General features: G+C 44.4%; 1 protein-coding gene across 6 annotated transcripts in view; it reads right to left on the bottom strand.

Moving 5' to 3' along the window:
- Window positions 1–17,718, bottom strand: part of shc1 (SHC (Src homology 2 domain containing) transforming protein 1) — a 103,562-nt gene that overhangs the window by 70,139 nt on the left and 15,705 nt on the right. Inside the window, exon 1 of one of the 6 annotated variants that reach the window (XM_069940250.1) lies at window positions 7,710–7,792. The exons of 4 other annotated variants lie outside the window; for them this stretch is intronic. Coding sequence is in view for 1 of the 2 variants with exons in the window: in XM_069940246.1 (XP_069796347.1) it covers window positions 7,494–7,508 (15 nt within the window). In the remaining variant the exon portion in view is untranslated. Of the gene's footprint in view, window positions 1–7,493; window positions 7,590–7,709; window positions 7,793–17,718 lie in introns of those variants that run through there. One more of the 6 variants, XM_069940246.1, reaches the window with a different exon arrangement.

The raw sequence follows: 17,718 nt of genomic DNA, 5'->3' as shown, positions 1-17,718 counted from the left end.
AATTGAGGCCAGTTCCTTGTCAACATTTAAGAGTAGGTTAGATTTGGCCCTTGTGGCTAAGGGGATCAAGGGGTATGGGGAGAAAGTAGCAACCGGGTACTGATCAGCCATGATCATATTGAATGGCGGTGTAGGCTTGAAGGGCCAAATGGCCTACTCCTGCACCTATGTTTTATGTTAATTACAAAGGACATATTTGGCTGCAGCAAGCAAGAATTCTGATGCATTATAAATTGTACACTGAGTTGTGGGTGCCTGGAATGCCTTGCCAGGGGTGGCGGTGGAGGCCGAAACATTAGGGGCATTTAAGAGACTCTCAGATAGTCATGTGGCCAAAAGGAAAATAGAGGGTTATGAGGTAAGAAGGGTTTAATATTTCTTTGGTAGGAATACAGTTCAGATTATCCGAAATGGTCGCGACCGGGCCTATTTTGGATAAACAGATATTTTTTTCCAGAGAATTAGTCATTTTTTAAAAACAGCCCAGTAGCAATAGCAAATCACTTGTAATCACTTAAACAACAGCAAACAACAAGGCTTTTTAAAGCATGAAATAATGTTTAATTCTCACAAAAAAAAACAACTTGAACAAAATAAGATAAATCCAACCCCAAAAACACAAAATTCTACTCAGAGGTTTTCCCAAAATTCCAAATATTTTTCAACCTGTGACGTCAGCTCGGCTCCAAAGAAATTTTGGTTAACTGAGGATTTCTGATTGTTTCAGATATCCTCATTTATCCAAAAATGTTCAGAGGTGAAATGCTGTCATTTCGGCTTCGAAATTTATCAGATAAATGAGGATTTCAGATAATCTGAGTTGGACTGTATATAGGTCGGCACAACATTGAAGCTGACGAACGTCTACCGTGCTAAAATGTTTTATTTGCACAGTATGCATCAAATGTACATACTGTGGAGTGAATGTAGCCACTGACAGACAATCAACAATGCCAGTGGGAAACATTCTATGCTCCTTCCCCATGCACGAGTTTATATTGATCACCAATATTCACGCAAAGCTTGGAATATTTGATAGGAGTTGAGTGTGGATTTCTACGTGTGTATCAGCCTCAGCTATCAGTGTTAAATGGAAGAACAGAACAAGCCAGGACAGGGTCAGGCAATGCAATTGCATTCTTGTGAACTGATTCACTTCCCTATTCTTCTGCTTATAGCCTGTAGTCACATGTGGACCATATTTGCACGCAGGGAGAACCATTTCAGCCTCCATCTTAAGCGGAGTTCCAGATGAACCTCCTCCCTCACCACGGTCTGGGGCCCCAAACAGGCCTTTCACATGAAGCAACTCTTCACGTACATCCAGAGGATTTATCTACAGCATTCAGTGCACCCTTTGTGGCCTTCTCTACATCGGAGAGAATGGTCGCATATTCGGAGATCGCTTTGCTCAGCATCTCCGCTCCATTTGCAACAACTGCATCCTCCCAGTCGCCAACCATTTCAATTCCAGGTCACACTCCCAAGCTCACATCTGTCCATGTCCCACCCTGACCACCCGCAGATTGGAGGAACTCCACCTTATATTCTGGCTGGGCATCCTCCAGCCACATGGCACAAACATTGACTTTACTGCTTTCCATTAAACCTGCTTGCCTTTTCTTTCCCCTCCCCCTTTCCTGTCCTTCCAGTTAATTCACCCAGACAGCCCTACCATCCCTCCCCCATGGGTGCTTTCTCTGCCTTGCCACCCCCCTTCCCTCCTCAATCATCTCCTTGGTTTTGCAAATGTTGAGCGCTTTCATAGAACTACTCCACTAGCTGATCCTGTACGCTTCCTCACTACCATCTGTGATTCTGCCAATGACCATGTTTGTAGACGGCATGCAAATTGTGCCTAGCCCACACAGTTATGGGAGCCTAGCGAGTAGAGCAGTGGGCGAAGCGCTCAAATTTGAAGTGCACCCCTCTTGATAGTCAGTGAGAGATCGGAAGCGATATCTTTGAGGTAAACCCTAAACCAATGAGGTTTCCCTCCCAAGGACACTTGAAGTCAACTGACTGCCTGGAATTTGGATATTTCAGATGCCCGGTGTCAGGGAAAGAAACCAGCAGAGAATGCAGAAAGGTCATCAATTGGCTCACACCCACAGACAATGGTGGAAATGCAAGAAAACCAAAGAATGAGTAATTAAACAGTCAGGAATGACCGGCTGCATCACGGTCTGGCACGGAGACACAAATAACTGAGCGGAAAGCCCCGCAAAAGGTGTGGACACAGCCCAGGACATCACAGGCAAAACCCTCCCCACTATTGAGTACATCTATAGGGGAATGCTGCCGACGGAGAGCAGCAGCAATCATCAAAAACCCTCACTCAGCACACGCTCTATTCTTGCTACTGCCATCAGGAACGAGGTATAGATGCCACAAGCCTCATGCCACCAGGTTCAGGGACAGCTGCTACCCCTCCACCATCAGACTCCTCAATAACAAACTCAATCAGGGACTCATTTAAAGATTCTTACTTTTGCAGTTTATTGATTTTTTTTCTCTTCTATTGCATAGTTCACATTTCTTTATTTGTTTCCATATGTACAATGAATAGTTTTTTTTTGCACAACCAATAAATAGTTTGTTAATGACACAACAGTTGTTGGCCCTCATCAACAATGCAGAGAAGAGGTGGAAAATTTCGTGATATGGTGTGAGAATAACAACTCAAGTCTCAATGAGGACAAGTCAAAGAAGGTGATAGCAGATTTCAGGAGAACGTGTAACAAACACCTTCCACAACACATCAATTACTTGGTAGTGGAGAGAGTGGAGAGCACCAAGTTCCTTGGAGTTTACTTAACAAGTGACTCTTCATGGACACTCAACGTCGCCTCATCCGTCAGGAAGGTGCAACAGCGACTGCACTTCCTGAGAAGACTGAAATGGGCAAGAATTCCACTGGCCACCGTCATGTCAACCTTCTATCTGGTCATGGAGGCCAGAACAATACAGGCATTTAAGAGATTCTTAGACAGGCACGTGGATGAAAGCAAAATAGAGGGTTATGAGGGGGGAGGGTTTCTTTCTTTTTTGGGTAAGTAAATGTGGGTCGGCACAACATCCTGGGCTGAAGGGCCTTTCCTGCACTGTAATGTTCTGTTCTCCAGCATTTTTGTGTATTAAATAGATAACGTAAAGGCACCTTTTTCTGGTACTATAGTAACTGAATATTTATTGTCTATATTTTTTTATATCTTATCTTTTTTTAATTTAATGTATACAATCGTAGTTTTTTTTCTCTACAAAGTACCTGTTTGGCTGCAGCAAGTAATATTTTTGGGACACGTGTACAAAAGTCTATGACAAGTGCTGAACCTCTCCTCTATAGAACAGTATTTTGCAGCCCGTGTTCTGGAGATCTGTGGCCCCTTTCATGAAGGAATCTTACCCAAAATGTCAACCATTCTTTTTCTCCCACCAATGCTGTTCGGCCCATTGAGTTCTTCCAGCTTATTTTTGTTTTGGATGCAGTTGGCTGTCAAAGTTAAATGGAATGTCCTTGGGTCCACTGCTGGAGGTTTTTTTTTACATATTATTGGGGGAATTTGGAGAATTTTGGGGCTGCAAAAATTATACTCAATAAAACTTGCATTTAAGGTGGGCATGGGGGGTGTGATGGGCTAAATTAAATCGGAAAAAAATTACTAAAGTTGATTTTTGGATTAACGTCAGATCAAATAAAGGGGGAGGAGGCAAGGGAAGCCGTGGAGGCATGAAATTGGCTGTTGGCAAACAGAATTTGATAATAAAATGGCTGTAAATTATAAAACATAGCCCAGGGCTTATAAAAGGTGGCAGTACCTCGTCCAAGTCCCCAGGAATAGTCAGCACATTGATGTTACGGTGCCAGTGACACAGATTCAAATCCGGCGCTGTCTGTAACAAGTTTGTATGTTTTCCCCGTGGTTGCGTGGGTTTCCTCTGGGTGCTCCTGTTTCCTCCTATCCTTCAAAAATGTGTGGGAAGGGAGGAGAGGGATTGTAGGTCATGGAATGGAAGGGCCTGTTACAATGCTATGTGTCTAAATTAAAATATAAAAACTATCCATCCAGCACACAGTATCTTTGCCCCACTACCAGTAAGGAGGAGCATCAAAATCAGGACCGCCAGGCTGGGAAACAGCTTCTTCCCAAAGGCTGGAACATTCTCCTGCCCCCACCCCATTCTGTGCTTGCCTGGGGTTTCCTCTGGGTGCCCTTCCTCCCACATTGCAGACATACGGGGTTTGTGGATTAACTGGGTGTATTTGGTTGGCGCAGGCTGGTGGGCCAAAAGGGCCTATTACTGGGCTGTATGTCTAAATTTTAAAATGCTTTTTAAATATTTAAATTAGTAATACAAAGAAGGGGTATGTCCAAGGATATCCAAGAGACAACAGGAAGGAATTACACCGCAAAAGGATAATAAAAACACAAATATCAAAAGCTTTTGGACAGAATTAGGAAGAGCTGTCAGTTCTGCTCACAGAACCACAAGGATAGAATCTCTCAGGCCAGAAAGGCCATATTCTGTAAGCAGCCTGACTTAAATAGAGCAAGTTAACATTGCTTGGAGGTTGTGCAGGGTCAGTGGCTTTTAACAGCCACTCTTTATGCTTGTCACCCTGCCTCAACAAAGTCCTGCAAAGGGCATGTGTCAGCTTGTCGTCACGGTGGGAAGCCAACTCCAGCAGCATAGGAAATTAGCACCACCATAAAGCAAATCTCATGAAATCTACAGCACATTACAGGCCCTTCGGCCCACAGTGCTCAGCTGGCCCAATAACCTAAATGCCTGGAGTTTCCCTACTGCATAACCCTTCATTTTTCTCAGTTTCTTGTAACTATCTAAGATCCTATTGTACCTGCCTCCACCACCGTTGCCGGCAGCGCATTCCATGCACCCACCCCTCTTTGTATGAAGACCTTACCGCTTTCATCCCCCCCCCACCTCCCCCCCATACGTACACCTTAAAACTTCACCCCAACTCACGTTAACCATTTCAGCCCGAGGGAAAAAGCCTCTGGCCGTTCACACGATCAATGTCTCTCATCATCTTGTACATCTCTATCAGGTCACCTCTCATCCTCCGTGGCTCCAAGGAGAAAAGACTAAGTTCACTCAACCTATCCTCAGAACACGTGCTCCCCAATCCAGGCAGCATCCTTATGAATCTCCTCGACACCCTCTCTACAGCATCCACATCTTTCCTGTAGTGAAGTGACCGGGAATGAACACAATATTCCAAGTTGGTCTTCTCGATGAAGGGACTCTAGCCAAGACCAACCCATTTTTAAGATGTGCACATCCAAGACTGAACTGGGATGAGTGAGGGATGTAAAGGCAATTGGGGTGTGAGACAAAGTGATCTCCGCTGACAAACTCACAAAAACAGTGGCTTCACATATAGGGAAGTCAGGTGCTTTGAAGGCAATAAATTTTGACAGGGAGAAAAAAATAATTGCCAGAGTTGCTGTAATGGCAGGGCTGTCACTAGTGCAGACCCGCGGGGAGTGAAGGCACAGCACACCCTCACAGAGTCCAACTGCCCAGTCCGAACACCATTAGATCCATACAGATTTTAAACAGCCGACAGGTTTATTTTAAAATACACTTGCGTGGCATGGTAGCAGTTAGCGCAATGCCTTTACAGCACCAGTGATCGGGACTGGGGTTCAAATCCCATGCTGTCGATAAGGAGTTTGTATGCTCTCCACATGTCTGCAGGGGCTTTTCCTAGGGGCTCTAGTTTTCTCCCACCATTCAAATAACGTACAGGGGCTGGGGGGGGTTGGTGTAGGTTAATTGGGTGCCAGACTTGTGGGCCGAAATTACCCATAACCGTGCTGTATGTCTAAATTTAAAAATTTTTAATCCTGCTACCGCGGAGGTCTGGGAGCAAGCTGGCGACACCTGTGATCAGCAGCACTCTGGAGAAGCAGGGGAGAGGCACCTGAAAATGAGCAGCTGGGGAAAATAGTCGGTTAAGTGTTAAACCCGCGTGAAATCATTCTTTTTGAAAGAACGAGCATAAAGTACGCTGCTTGGCCTGCTGAGTTTCTCCAGCATCTTCAACCACGGCCTCTGCAGTGTTTTACTCCTACATCCACATTTCTTTGTATACTAACAGTAACTTTGAATATTCATTATCCTTTCCCCCCCTTTCAGTAATACTTATTGTTGGTCTGTGTATTGTACTCGTGTGTATGACAATATACCTCACACCAATCCACCAATAACCATCTTTATGTAGCATCCCAAAGACTCCTCCCAGGATTACAGACAAAATAATGGAGATACTGGATGACAAATAGCTGCGTGATTGACCTCCTCCAGTGCGTTATGTATTTCCTTTTCATTTAAAACACGGTAGCAGACCTTTCCAGTCCACACCACCCAAATACATCAATGCGACCAACTAACCTACGCCTTTAGAATGTAGGAGGAAAGTGGAGGACCCAGGGACAACCCACACAGACAGAGTGAACATAAAAACTTCTTACAGACTGTGGTGGAAAACGAACCTGGGTCGCTAGCACTGCAATGACATTGTGCTGACCACAAAACATCAACCCATCTGTCAATGAGGACAGAACCATCAATGGCAAATGCTCCCTCAAACCTGTACTCAGCAGTGGAAAGGGCTAACAAATTCCTGTTGTCAACATCTACGAAGATCTGTCCCGGGGCCTCCACGTTGCGCCACCATGAAGAAGGCTCGCCAGCGGCAATTCTTTGCGAGGAGTTTGAGCAGATTGTACGTCACCAAAGACTCCTGCAAATTTCTACAGGAGGGCATCACTGTCTGGTATGGAGGTGCCAATGCACAGGACAGGAAAAGATTACGGAGTTGTGAACTCAGCCAGCATCATCACGGCCGTCAGTCTCCACTTTATTGAAGACATCAACGAGAGGAAGTGTCTGAAGAAAGCAGCCTCTTTCCTCAAGGACCCCCACTACCCAGGCCATGCCCTCTTCACTCTTTTACCATCAGGAAGGAGACATACACCCAGCAGAATTGAACCACAGACACTACTTCACTTTTTCTTATTTTGCACTTATTCATTTTTTTAAAAGTTATAGCAATATTTGCACCTGCAAAACAACGAATTTCATCATAGGGCCTCATGGCAATAAATTCTGATTCGATTCCTGACTCCCAGGCCCTTAAACCAACTCCCTGCCAAACGGAGCAAAACTCGCCAGTTAATGAAGTCAGCAACATCGCCAAGGTACAAAGCAGAGACCCGAGAACCACTGGACAAAACAGAGCGACCCACAACCCCGGCTAACGTCACAAGTTCGAGTCCCTGCAAGCTGTAATGCTCAGCTGTGCAAAAGGTCAAACGCAGAGGAGTGTTCAAATGTTCCAGTGTTTGATTTGAACGGAAAGGAGGGAGGGTGAAAAAAAAACTTTTCGAAACCTTACAACGACGGGGGAAATGAATTTGTTACGACAGATCTTTAAAAAAAACACTCACACAAAGTAAACAGACCTGATAATCTCCCATTGCTGTTTCAATGCAGTGGAACTGATAGTTGGTCAAAACACAAGTCTCACTTTGTTAGGTCCCGTTGCCTTTTAAATAACAGATGCACAAACATCATATGGTATCTGATGACGAGACCAGATCCTTAACCCACCCCGACCAACAAACGTATTCCTAAACACAAATCTTAAGGATCAAGTAACACAAAATGCCACTCGATACCAGTCAGCGTTGCTCTTGGTGATGACTCTAGGACGGAGTTGCAGTTTTGTTCGCAATAACATGACCACGGCCTGCACAAATATTCTGCAGCTTTCTTTCTTTTGGACTAGCGTTGGATGGCGGTGGGGGGGGGGGGGGGGGGTGGGGGGAGGAGAACAGGGCTCATGTTCTAGTGGTCAGAGAGACAGGCAGAGGAGAGGGGAAGGAGGGAAGAGAAGGTGAGGGGGGGAAGAGAGAGGGGGAGGGGAGTGAGAGAGGAGGCACACTACAAGCAAACAAAGCAAGCAGAGGTGGGCTGTGCTGTGCTGTCCCATGACAGTGCAAGTCAGGGTGTGATTGAGAGAGTTGTATAAACTTGGACATTGGCTGGGACACTGATCACAAGAATTAGCAACAGGTATAACATGGAGCATGAAATCCCTCAGCACACTGTTTGTTCATATTAAGGATTCCTGCTCTCCACTTTGTTTCACTATGGTGAATGTTTAACTAGAGACTAATTCCAAAGGGTCATTTCTATTTCCTTATCTGTTCGCAAAAGTAAGTCAAACACAAGATGACACAGCAGTAGTTCACAAGATATAGGAACAGAAGTAGGCCCATCGAGTCTGCTCCGCCATTCTATCATGAGCTGATCTTTCTTCCCACTCAGCCCCACTCCCCGGCAATCCTTTTTTTTTTAAATATTTTTAAAATTTTTCACACTGTAAACCATATCAACCAAAATATGTACAAACGTTTCTCATTAAATTTACACATCGCTTTTTCCCCCCCCCTTACCCTCCCTCCCCCCTTTCCAACACCCTCCAAAATCCATAAATATTCAACACATACAATATAATAAAACCATAAAACAATATCTTCACACAAAGGAAAATAAACAAGAAAAATGTGTCATCTACTTTTACACACTGGATCAAGTCGTTTTGTCTTCTTATCATTTTAGGGGGTGGAGGTCCGAGGCAAGCCCTCTCTGTTATGTTCCATGTATGGTTCCCAAATTTGTTCAAACAATGTGACTTTATTTTTTAAATTATGTGTTATTTTTTCCATTGGAATACATTTATTAATTTCCATGTACCATTGCTGTATTCTCAGGCTCTCTTCCATTTTCCAAGTTGACATTATACATTTTTTTGCTACTGCTAAGGCTATCATAATGAATCTTTTTTGTGCTTTATCCAATTTGAGGCCTAATTCCTTACTTCTTATGTTACTTAAAAGAAAGATCTCTGGATTTTTTGGTATGTTATTTTTTGTGATTTTATTTAATATCTGATTTAGTTCTTCCCAAAACGTATTCACTTTCGTACATGTCCAAATTACATGTACTGTTGTTCCCATTTCCTTCTTACAGTGAAAACATCTATCTGATAATGTTGGATCCCATTCTTTTAATTTTTGAGATGTGATATATAACCTGTGTAACCAATTATACTGTAATAAGCGTAACCTTGTGCTTATTGTATTCTTCATAGTTCCAGAACATAACTTTTCCCATGCTTCATTTTTTATCTTTGTTTAAATCCTTTTCCCATTTTTGTTTAGGTTTATAGCTTATTTCATCATTTTCCTTATCTTGCATCTTAATGTACATGTTTGTAATAAATCTTTTAATTATCATTGTGTCTGTAATCACATATTCAAAGCTGCTTCCTTCTGGTAATCTCAATCTGTTTCCCAATTTATCCTTTAAATAAACTGATGATATGTAAACATTGTACCGTGAGTTATTCCATATTTGTACTTCAACTGTTCAAATGTTAATAAATTATTTCCCAAAAAAACAATTTTCTATTCTTTTGATTCCTTTTCTCTCCCATTCTCTAAAGGAAAGGTTATCTATTGTAAAAGGGATTAGTGGATTTTGTGTCAATAATAACTTTGGTATTTGGTAATTCGTTTTTTTTCCTTTCTAAATGGATCTTCTTCCATGTATTAAGTAAATGATGCAATACTGGTGAGCTTTTATATTGTACCAGTTTTTCATCCCATTTTATAACTTATAAAGTATATGTTCCGATACCTTCTCTCTCTGTAATCCTTGATGCCCTGTCTAATCAAATACCTGTCAATCTCTGCCTTAAATACAGCCAACAACCTATTTCCGCAGCTGCCTGTGGCAACAAGTTCCACAGACTCGCATTCCTTTGACTAAAGACATTTTTTTCCGTCTATTTTAAATAGATATCCTTTCATCCTGAAGTTATGCCCCTCTTATCCTAGAATCAACAACAACGATGAGTTGCACTACAGAGAAGAGGCAGAAAATCTGATGATATGGTGCGACAATAACAACCCGAATCTCAACCTGGACAAGGCAAAGGAAATGATTGTGGGCTTCAGGAGGGCCAGGAACGACTACATTAATAGCTCGGTAATGGAGAGATGCAGTGTCGGGGTTGCACCACTGCTCAGCAAAAGGAGGTGTAGGGCGCGCCTCCTGTCCAATAGCCTACAGGTCATCCTTGGGCAAGGTGTAGAACCTGTTTAACCTCCCAATCAGGGTCACGTGAAGCCATGGATTGCAGATGGTGGATGGCTTCTTAAGCAGATTCAACAAATTGGAATTTATGGTTGTCAAACTAAAAACGCTGGGCAGATGATTCTGCTGTTCAATGGCCAGGGTGACCCATCCAGTATGGACACTGCAACTGAAGAAGGCAACGGGAAACCACTTCAGTACTTGTCCCTTGTATAATCGTGAACTCAACATCAACTGTGGTCTCAGCTCAAAGGAGCCTTCACCGAAGGCAACTGCAATTCGAAGGATCAGAGATCATGGCAGATGGAGACACATGTTCACCCACACCAAACGACAAGGCACCTGAAGAAATTAATGGAGTGGAGAGCACCAAGTTTTCTCATGGTCCACTTAACTAGTGATCTATCCTGCACACACATCTCCCCACTTGTCAGGAAGGCATTCCTGAGAAGACTACCAGCCACCATCATGTCAACCTTCTACAGGAGTACGATCGAGTGTGTCCTGGACGGCTGCATCACAGTGTAGTACGACTGCTGTCGAAGGTCAATCCACAGGACCACAAGAGCGGCAGAGAGGATCACTGGGAAATCCTAACTCCCACTCTCCCACAATGATGCGATTTACCGGGATTGTTGTCTAAAGAGGGCTCGCAAAAATCAGTGAGGACCCCAACCACCCCACATGCAGCATCTTCCGGCAACTCCCATCAGGAAAGAGGTCCAGCAGTATGAGAGCTAGTACCACCAGGCTGAGGAACAGCTTCTTTCCAAGAGCAGTGAGAATGCTGAACCACTGATGAACTTCTCATACAAACCTTCCATGACTCAACTATTTATTTAACAATAATATACATTTATTTTAATATTTGTAAATACCCATTGTGTGTTTGAGTGTTATGTCCATATGTGTGTTTGCATTGTGTTACTCCAAGAACCATTCAAGAGCTGGCTCTGAATGGTTCTTGGAGTAACACATGCAGAGCCAGCTCTTCAGCGCTTGACGTCCTGCTTTGCGGAAACTGCCAAAATGTTTGGCCTGGAAGTCAGCCTGAAGAAAACTGAGGTCCTTCATCAGCCAGCTCCCCACCATGATTACCAGCCCCCCCACATCTCCATCGGGCACACAAAACTCAAAACGGTCAACCAGTTTACCTATCTCGGCTGCACCATTTCATCAGATGCAAGGATCGACAATGAGATAGACAAAAGACTCGCGAAGGCAAATAGCGCCTTTGGAAGACTACACAAAAGAGTCTGGAAAAACAACCAACTGAAAAACCTCACAAAGATAAGCGTATACAGAGCCGTTGTCATACCCACACTCCTGTTCGGCTCCGAATCATGGGTCCTCTACCGGCACCACCTACGGCTCCTAGAACGCTTCCACCAGCGTTGTCTCCGCTCCATCCTCAACATCCATTGGAGCGCTTACATCCCTAACGTCGAAGTACTCGAGATGGCAGAGGTCGACAGCATCGAGTCCACGCTGCTGAAGATCCAGCTGCGCTGGATGGGTCACGTCTCCAGAATGGAGGACCATCGCCTTCCCAAGATCGTGTTATATGGCGAGCTCTCCACTGGCCACCGTGACAGAGGTGCACCAAAGAAAAGGTACAAGGACTGCCTAAAGAAATCTCTTGGTGCCTGCCACATTGACCACCGCCAGTGGGCTGATATCGCCTCAAACCGTGCATCTTGGCGCCTCACAGTTTGGCGGGCAGCAACCTCCTTTGAAGAAGACCGCAGAGCCTACCTCACTGACAAAAGGCAAAGGAGGAAAAACCCAACACCCATCCCCAACCAACCAATTTTCCCCTGCAACCGCTGCAATCGTGTCTGCCTGTCCCGCATCGGACTTGTCAGCCACAAACGAGTCTGCAGCTGACGTGGACTTTTTACCCCCTCCATAAATCTTCGTCCGCGAAGCCAAGCTAAAGAAAAGACTCCAAGAACCGTAGAACATGGGGTGTTCTTTACAATAGGTTGATAAATAAATTTGAACTAACATTACAATGCAAAGATCACAGGTCAGTGCTTTTTTTTTCATTTCACCCTGTAAGAGATCAGTAACACTGATCATTGTGAGAGATCAGTATCACTGATTTAAAAGAAAAGTGAGGATTGTGAGAGATGAGTAAAACTGATATAAAAATATGAAGACGAGGAAACTAATATAGATATATGGGTAAATGAATAAAGCCAGTATGAACAGGATAAGAAATGGATATTAGAATGTAGGAAGTAGAGTTAGTCTGAATAAGATAAGGGTCTTCTAGCCCTAGATAGAATTAGCAGGTTTTGCATATGTAATTAGTAAGCCCTAGACAGTATTAGCCAGTTCTACATATGAAGAGGTTGTAGCCCTGAGAGTTGGGAAGGTGTAAATTAGAACAAAGACAGGTTTGTGAATAAGGACAATGAGGATAATGACATGATGAGACACCGACAGGATACCCCCTGGTCCTCCAAGTTCACAGAAACAGCACGTAGGCAGGCAGGATTGCCTAATGCCAAACCTCTCCAGGAGGCAGAAGAATGTAAGGGGGGGGGGGGGTATTCCTATACTGAAATAAACTGTATAAAAGTTGGGTGAGCCCCAGTGTATGTCTGTATTCCCAGGGTAAGGGGAAGCACCCAACTTTGCATTGTTGTATAATAAATTTTCTTTGTTCTCAATTTTTGTCTCGAGCAATTTCTGTGAAGGTACTTCTGTTTCTAACAACCCCCAACCTGCAAATTCAGAACACGAGCACACCAGAGAATTTGCACTGGTGAACTGGCCATGGCTATTCGGGTAATAGAGACTTCTTTTTAATGAATTGACAAATCACCAGCCAAGAATTCTGAGGCATGGGGTGGGGGGTGGGGGGGGGAAACCTGTAATCTTGGAATGGAAATACACTTTTAAAACATTTGACTCGCAACTCTACAAGAATCAGCCACTATCTTCAATGGCCCTCACCACCTCTTCACACTGCTGCTGCCATCAGGAAGGAGGTACAGGAGCCTGAAGACAAACACCCAGTGGCACAAAAACAGCTTCATCCCCATCTCCATTGGATTTCTGAAAAGACGATGAACCACAGACACTACTTCACTTCCTCTGCTTTTGCACCAATTTTATTTTTAACTGTAATTAAAAGTAATCCTGCTGCAAAACATGCTCAGAACAAATTCTAATTCTGATTCTTGTGAATCTGTAGTGACGCATTTTCACGTTGGAAAAAGTAGCGGGGGGAGGTGCAGGGGGTGAAAAAAGGATTGCCTGCACTTGTTTATTTGCAACACAAATATTCAAGTGAATTCTGTCCCTGACCATGGAGATAAAGTGAACAGGAGAGTATCCAATAGGCGATAACTGAGTAGTTATAACACTAGTGAGTGGGGTTCAAATCCGACGCTGTCTGTAGGGAGTTTGTACATTCTCTGTGTTGGTTTCCTCCGGGTACTCCAGTGACTTCCCACCCTTCAAAATGGGCCAGGGTTGTAGGTTAATTGGGTGGAACGGGCTCATGGGCCAGAAGGGCCTGTTCCTATGCTGTATGACATAAAATCCTACCGCACAGGAAGCAGGCCATTCGGCTCTGCTAGTACGTGCCAAAATATCACTTCGCTAATCCCATCGACCGGCACATAGGGAATAAATCCAGGACCACCCTGGACACGTTCACCTTGGGCCCAGAGGTAGAACCTGCGTTCATTTGGGTACAGCACGAACCAGACTTGCTGTCACCTGCACACCAAGATGAAGGGGATGATCTGAACTTCAGGGGGACCAGGAATAGCCACCCTCCCTCCACTACATGTCAATAACTCTGTGGTGGAGAGAGGGAATTATCACCAGATTCTTTTGAGTCCACTTAACTAGTGACCTATCGTGGACACTCAACATCTCCCCACTTGTCAGGAAGACTGGATCGAGCAAGGCCACCGGTCACCATCATGTCAACCTTCTACAGGAGCTCTACCGAGAGCATCATGGCCGGCTGCATCACAGTGTGGTATGGGTTGTTGCAGAGAAATGGATCGGAGGTCAATCCACAGGTCCATAAGAGTGGCAGAGAGGATCATTCCCCACTCCATCGATGAAATCTACCTGGATCATTGTCTGAAGAGGGTGTGCAAAATCATTGAGGACCTCTTCCGCCCCACTGACTGCATCTTTCAACTGCTCCCATTGGGAACAAGATACAGGAGTAGCAGAGCCAGAACCACCAGGCTGAGGAACATCACCTTCCCACGGGCAGCGAGAATGAACGACCAAAGGAACTGCTCACACTAACCAACCAAGACTGTCATATTTGTATATATGAATACTTGTCCTGCATATATATTGTTTGTCAGTATGCGTGTTATGTCTGGATGCGCGTCTACATATTTTGTACTGAGGACCCAAGAATGACGTTTCGTCAGGTTGTACAATCAGAAACAATAAACTTGACATTCACAGAACATCACCTACAAGCCTCTCAGGTCTGCCACGGGCACAATGCAAACAAACAGGAGATGGAGGGACTTGAGTCAGCCAGAGTCCATGGAAAGAAATGGACAGCCAATGTTTCAAGTTACTCCTAAAAACTGATTGTTCATTTCTCTGTTCCTTGATTTTAACTCAAGGTCCCTTTTAATGTCTCGTAATAATATATCAAAAAGTAATATACACAATATACTTCAAATTTTACCTGTCATAAGGCAAACAAAGTCACCATGAACATTGGCCCTAACAATAGGAGAAAGAGAACCAAAAGGGAGTCCTTTCAGAGACACTGAGAGTCTGTGGTTTCACCTCCAGCCACTCCCACAGCCGCACAGTCTCCAGTTCAAATCCTCATTGACTCGAGCTCCAGATCCATACATCCGACACAATCAGGAAGCCTTCAAAGCCTGAGGCCCTTCTTGTCCTCTGCACCCTCTCAAATCCCGGTCCCAATACCTGGTTCCCATGAGTCAGTCTCCAGCAACCCGCAGCCTGTGTGAGTCCTTCAACTGCAAGTCGCCAACTGCCCGCAACCTGTGCAGGTCCTGCACTGAGCTCCCCACTTGCCGCTGCCATGATCACCTTCCCTGCACTGCTCACTGGACTGCTCATGAAACAAAATTTCTCGTTACACCCACAGCGATAAACTTGACCTTGCAAGACCCGTCGATTTCCTCCAGACTTAACCGGGACAGACTCTCGCTCATCACTAACTGATTCACTCTGTCAAGGATTGTGGCAGAGTGATCAGGAAGCAGATTTTCCACCCCACCTTGCCCACGGGGTGAACTATCCCTGCGCAGGCTGGCAGATGCGCACAGCTGATCAGGAAAGCCCACGATGCAGCGAGATAATTATGTGTGACGACATGGGATAAACAAGATTAACAAATTGTAAGAGGAAGCTATCCCATCGGATTATGTTAATCTATTCACCCACAATGGCCGATTTGTGGCTCAGCCAACATAGCAAGCGTGTCCAAGAATTAATCAAGCCAGGAAGTGTGCCAGGACAGGCTCACAGAGATCACGAGTTCGGATCTGGGAGCTCCAATCCAAATTATTAACCCTTTAGACTCCATGTCCCCATTGTCAGGGACTACCAACAAGTGCATAGACTCTGTGTCCTGGTTTTGTATCCAACCACCAGCAGGTTCGTACTGCCGTTCGTACTACAGTTTACCCATGGACCCAGTACGGAGTATATATTATGAAAGATTAAAAAGGGCCAGAGTCCAAAGCGTTAGCCTCCGAAAATTGTTGACACTGTGCGCTGTGTCTTGGAATAGTGCCCTTAATCTATGAAGTTTTGAATAAAAAAGCAAGGCTCATTCTGACCTTAATCAACCTTCTTTTATTTTAGAGAAACAGCCACAGTAATGCGCCCTTCCGACGACCCATGAGCCCGCACAGCCCAAATATGCCCATGTGATCAATTAAATGACTGAGCCCACGCGTCTGGGGATGTGGGAGAAAATGCACACAGACACGGAGGTGGTGGAGGGGCTGGAGAGAAGGAAAGTGATCCAGATTTAAACCTGAGTTGCTGGCGCTGTAATAGCATTGCACTAACGACTATGCTAATCCTGCCACTTTGTGCATTAGGGTCCTTTCCACAACTGTCGTGGGTCTCCCTCCCAAGTGCTCTGGTTAATTCCATGTGCCACAATATGTGGATTGGTAGGGGAGCAGGTCCTGCAAATTGCCTCCATAGTAGAATGTGGGGGAGTTGGATAGTTAAGAAGGTAGGTGAATAAAAAAAGTTGGGAATAGTGTCGAATTAGTTTACATATTCGGCAGGACTCAGTTTCCAGCATGGATTTCCGTTTCCCTCCATCCCCTCCTTTTCTCCCCCTCACCAGCTCCCTTTCTTGTCTGTAATTTCTACATGCCTCAGCCAATGGACTTTAATTTTTTAAATCTCAAAATTCATCATCACCTACTCTTTCCTCCTTGCGATTCTTCCATAACCATATAACAATTACAACTCAGAAACAGGCCAATTTGGCCCTTCTAGTCCGCACTGATCCAAGAACCCTCCTCTAATCTCACTTACCAGCACTCTGCTCATAACCCTCCATCCCCTTCCCATCCATATACTTATTCAATTAAAGCTGTTTTCATGAAAACTAAAGTTGAGAGAACTGGGAGAAATGCTCAAAGCTACATGGATCTTGAAATTCTGGAAGGATCTGTTTTCGTTGGTCAGTAGATTGGTAACGATGAGTTATTCACTACCAAGAGGGGAATAAAGGGAGGTCAAGGATAAAAACAAAAAATACTAGAGACAATTAGCAAATCAGGCAGCATATTTGACCATTACAAACAAAAAACTTTTTTTCGGTCATCTCCATGGTTTATCGGCATAAAAAGTAGCTGGAGCTTTCTTCAAACATCAATGAACAGAGTTTGAATGTAACTTGTTGGATGGAAATCACTTGTGATGCTACAAAAAGGGAGTAAAAAAAAATTCAAGCCTCCAAGTAGGGAAGTGGAGTCAATAGCCCCTCTTACACAGCCACTTCAAGGTGGGAGTATTGCCCCCTTTTGGTGCCACAGCTTCAGTGTAAAAGGTATGAACACAGAATTGCAGTCCCCCCTTTAACCCAGCAGCAGAGGTCGTCACAGCGCCAAATTGACATCTGTGCAAAAAGGGCAAGCTAGCAGGCCAGGGAAGTATGTGTATGTTATATGTTACACTAGATGCCGACAAATCACGCCTCTCTTGCTTCCGGAAAGCCGACACACTTTGTAAAATGACGCAGTGGAGCAGCATTATGTCAACGTTGTTTAGGTCTTCTTTACGGCAGTATTGCGGGATCTCTGTGTAAAAAGGGCTTAGGTTATCTTATCTTTTGCATTCTCCTGCTTTAATTTAATGCAAACTATTATATAGTTGCTGTACTTGTCCAGCTGCAGCAAGAAAGAATGTCAGTGCAGATGTACGTTGTACAAAAAGCTTATTTTCATCAAATTTTACAGCACAGAAACACTCCGATGTCCATGCCGAACTACAATGACTAACCAGAGTCTTATTTGCCTGCAT

Source organism: Narcine bancroftii, chromosome 5 (assembly GCF_036971445.1).
Source record: "Narcine bancroftii isolate sNarBan1 chromosome 5, sNarBan1.hap1, whole genome shotgun sequence".
Taxonomy (NCBI): Eukaryota; Metazoa; Chordata; class Chondrichthyes; order Torpediniformes; family Narcinidae; genus Narcine; species Narcine bancroftii.
The sequence above is the reverse complement of the archived record's forward strand: the minus strand, read 5'-3'. Positions and strand labels throughout refer to the sequence as shown.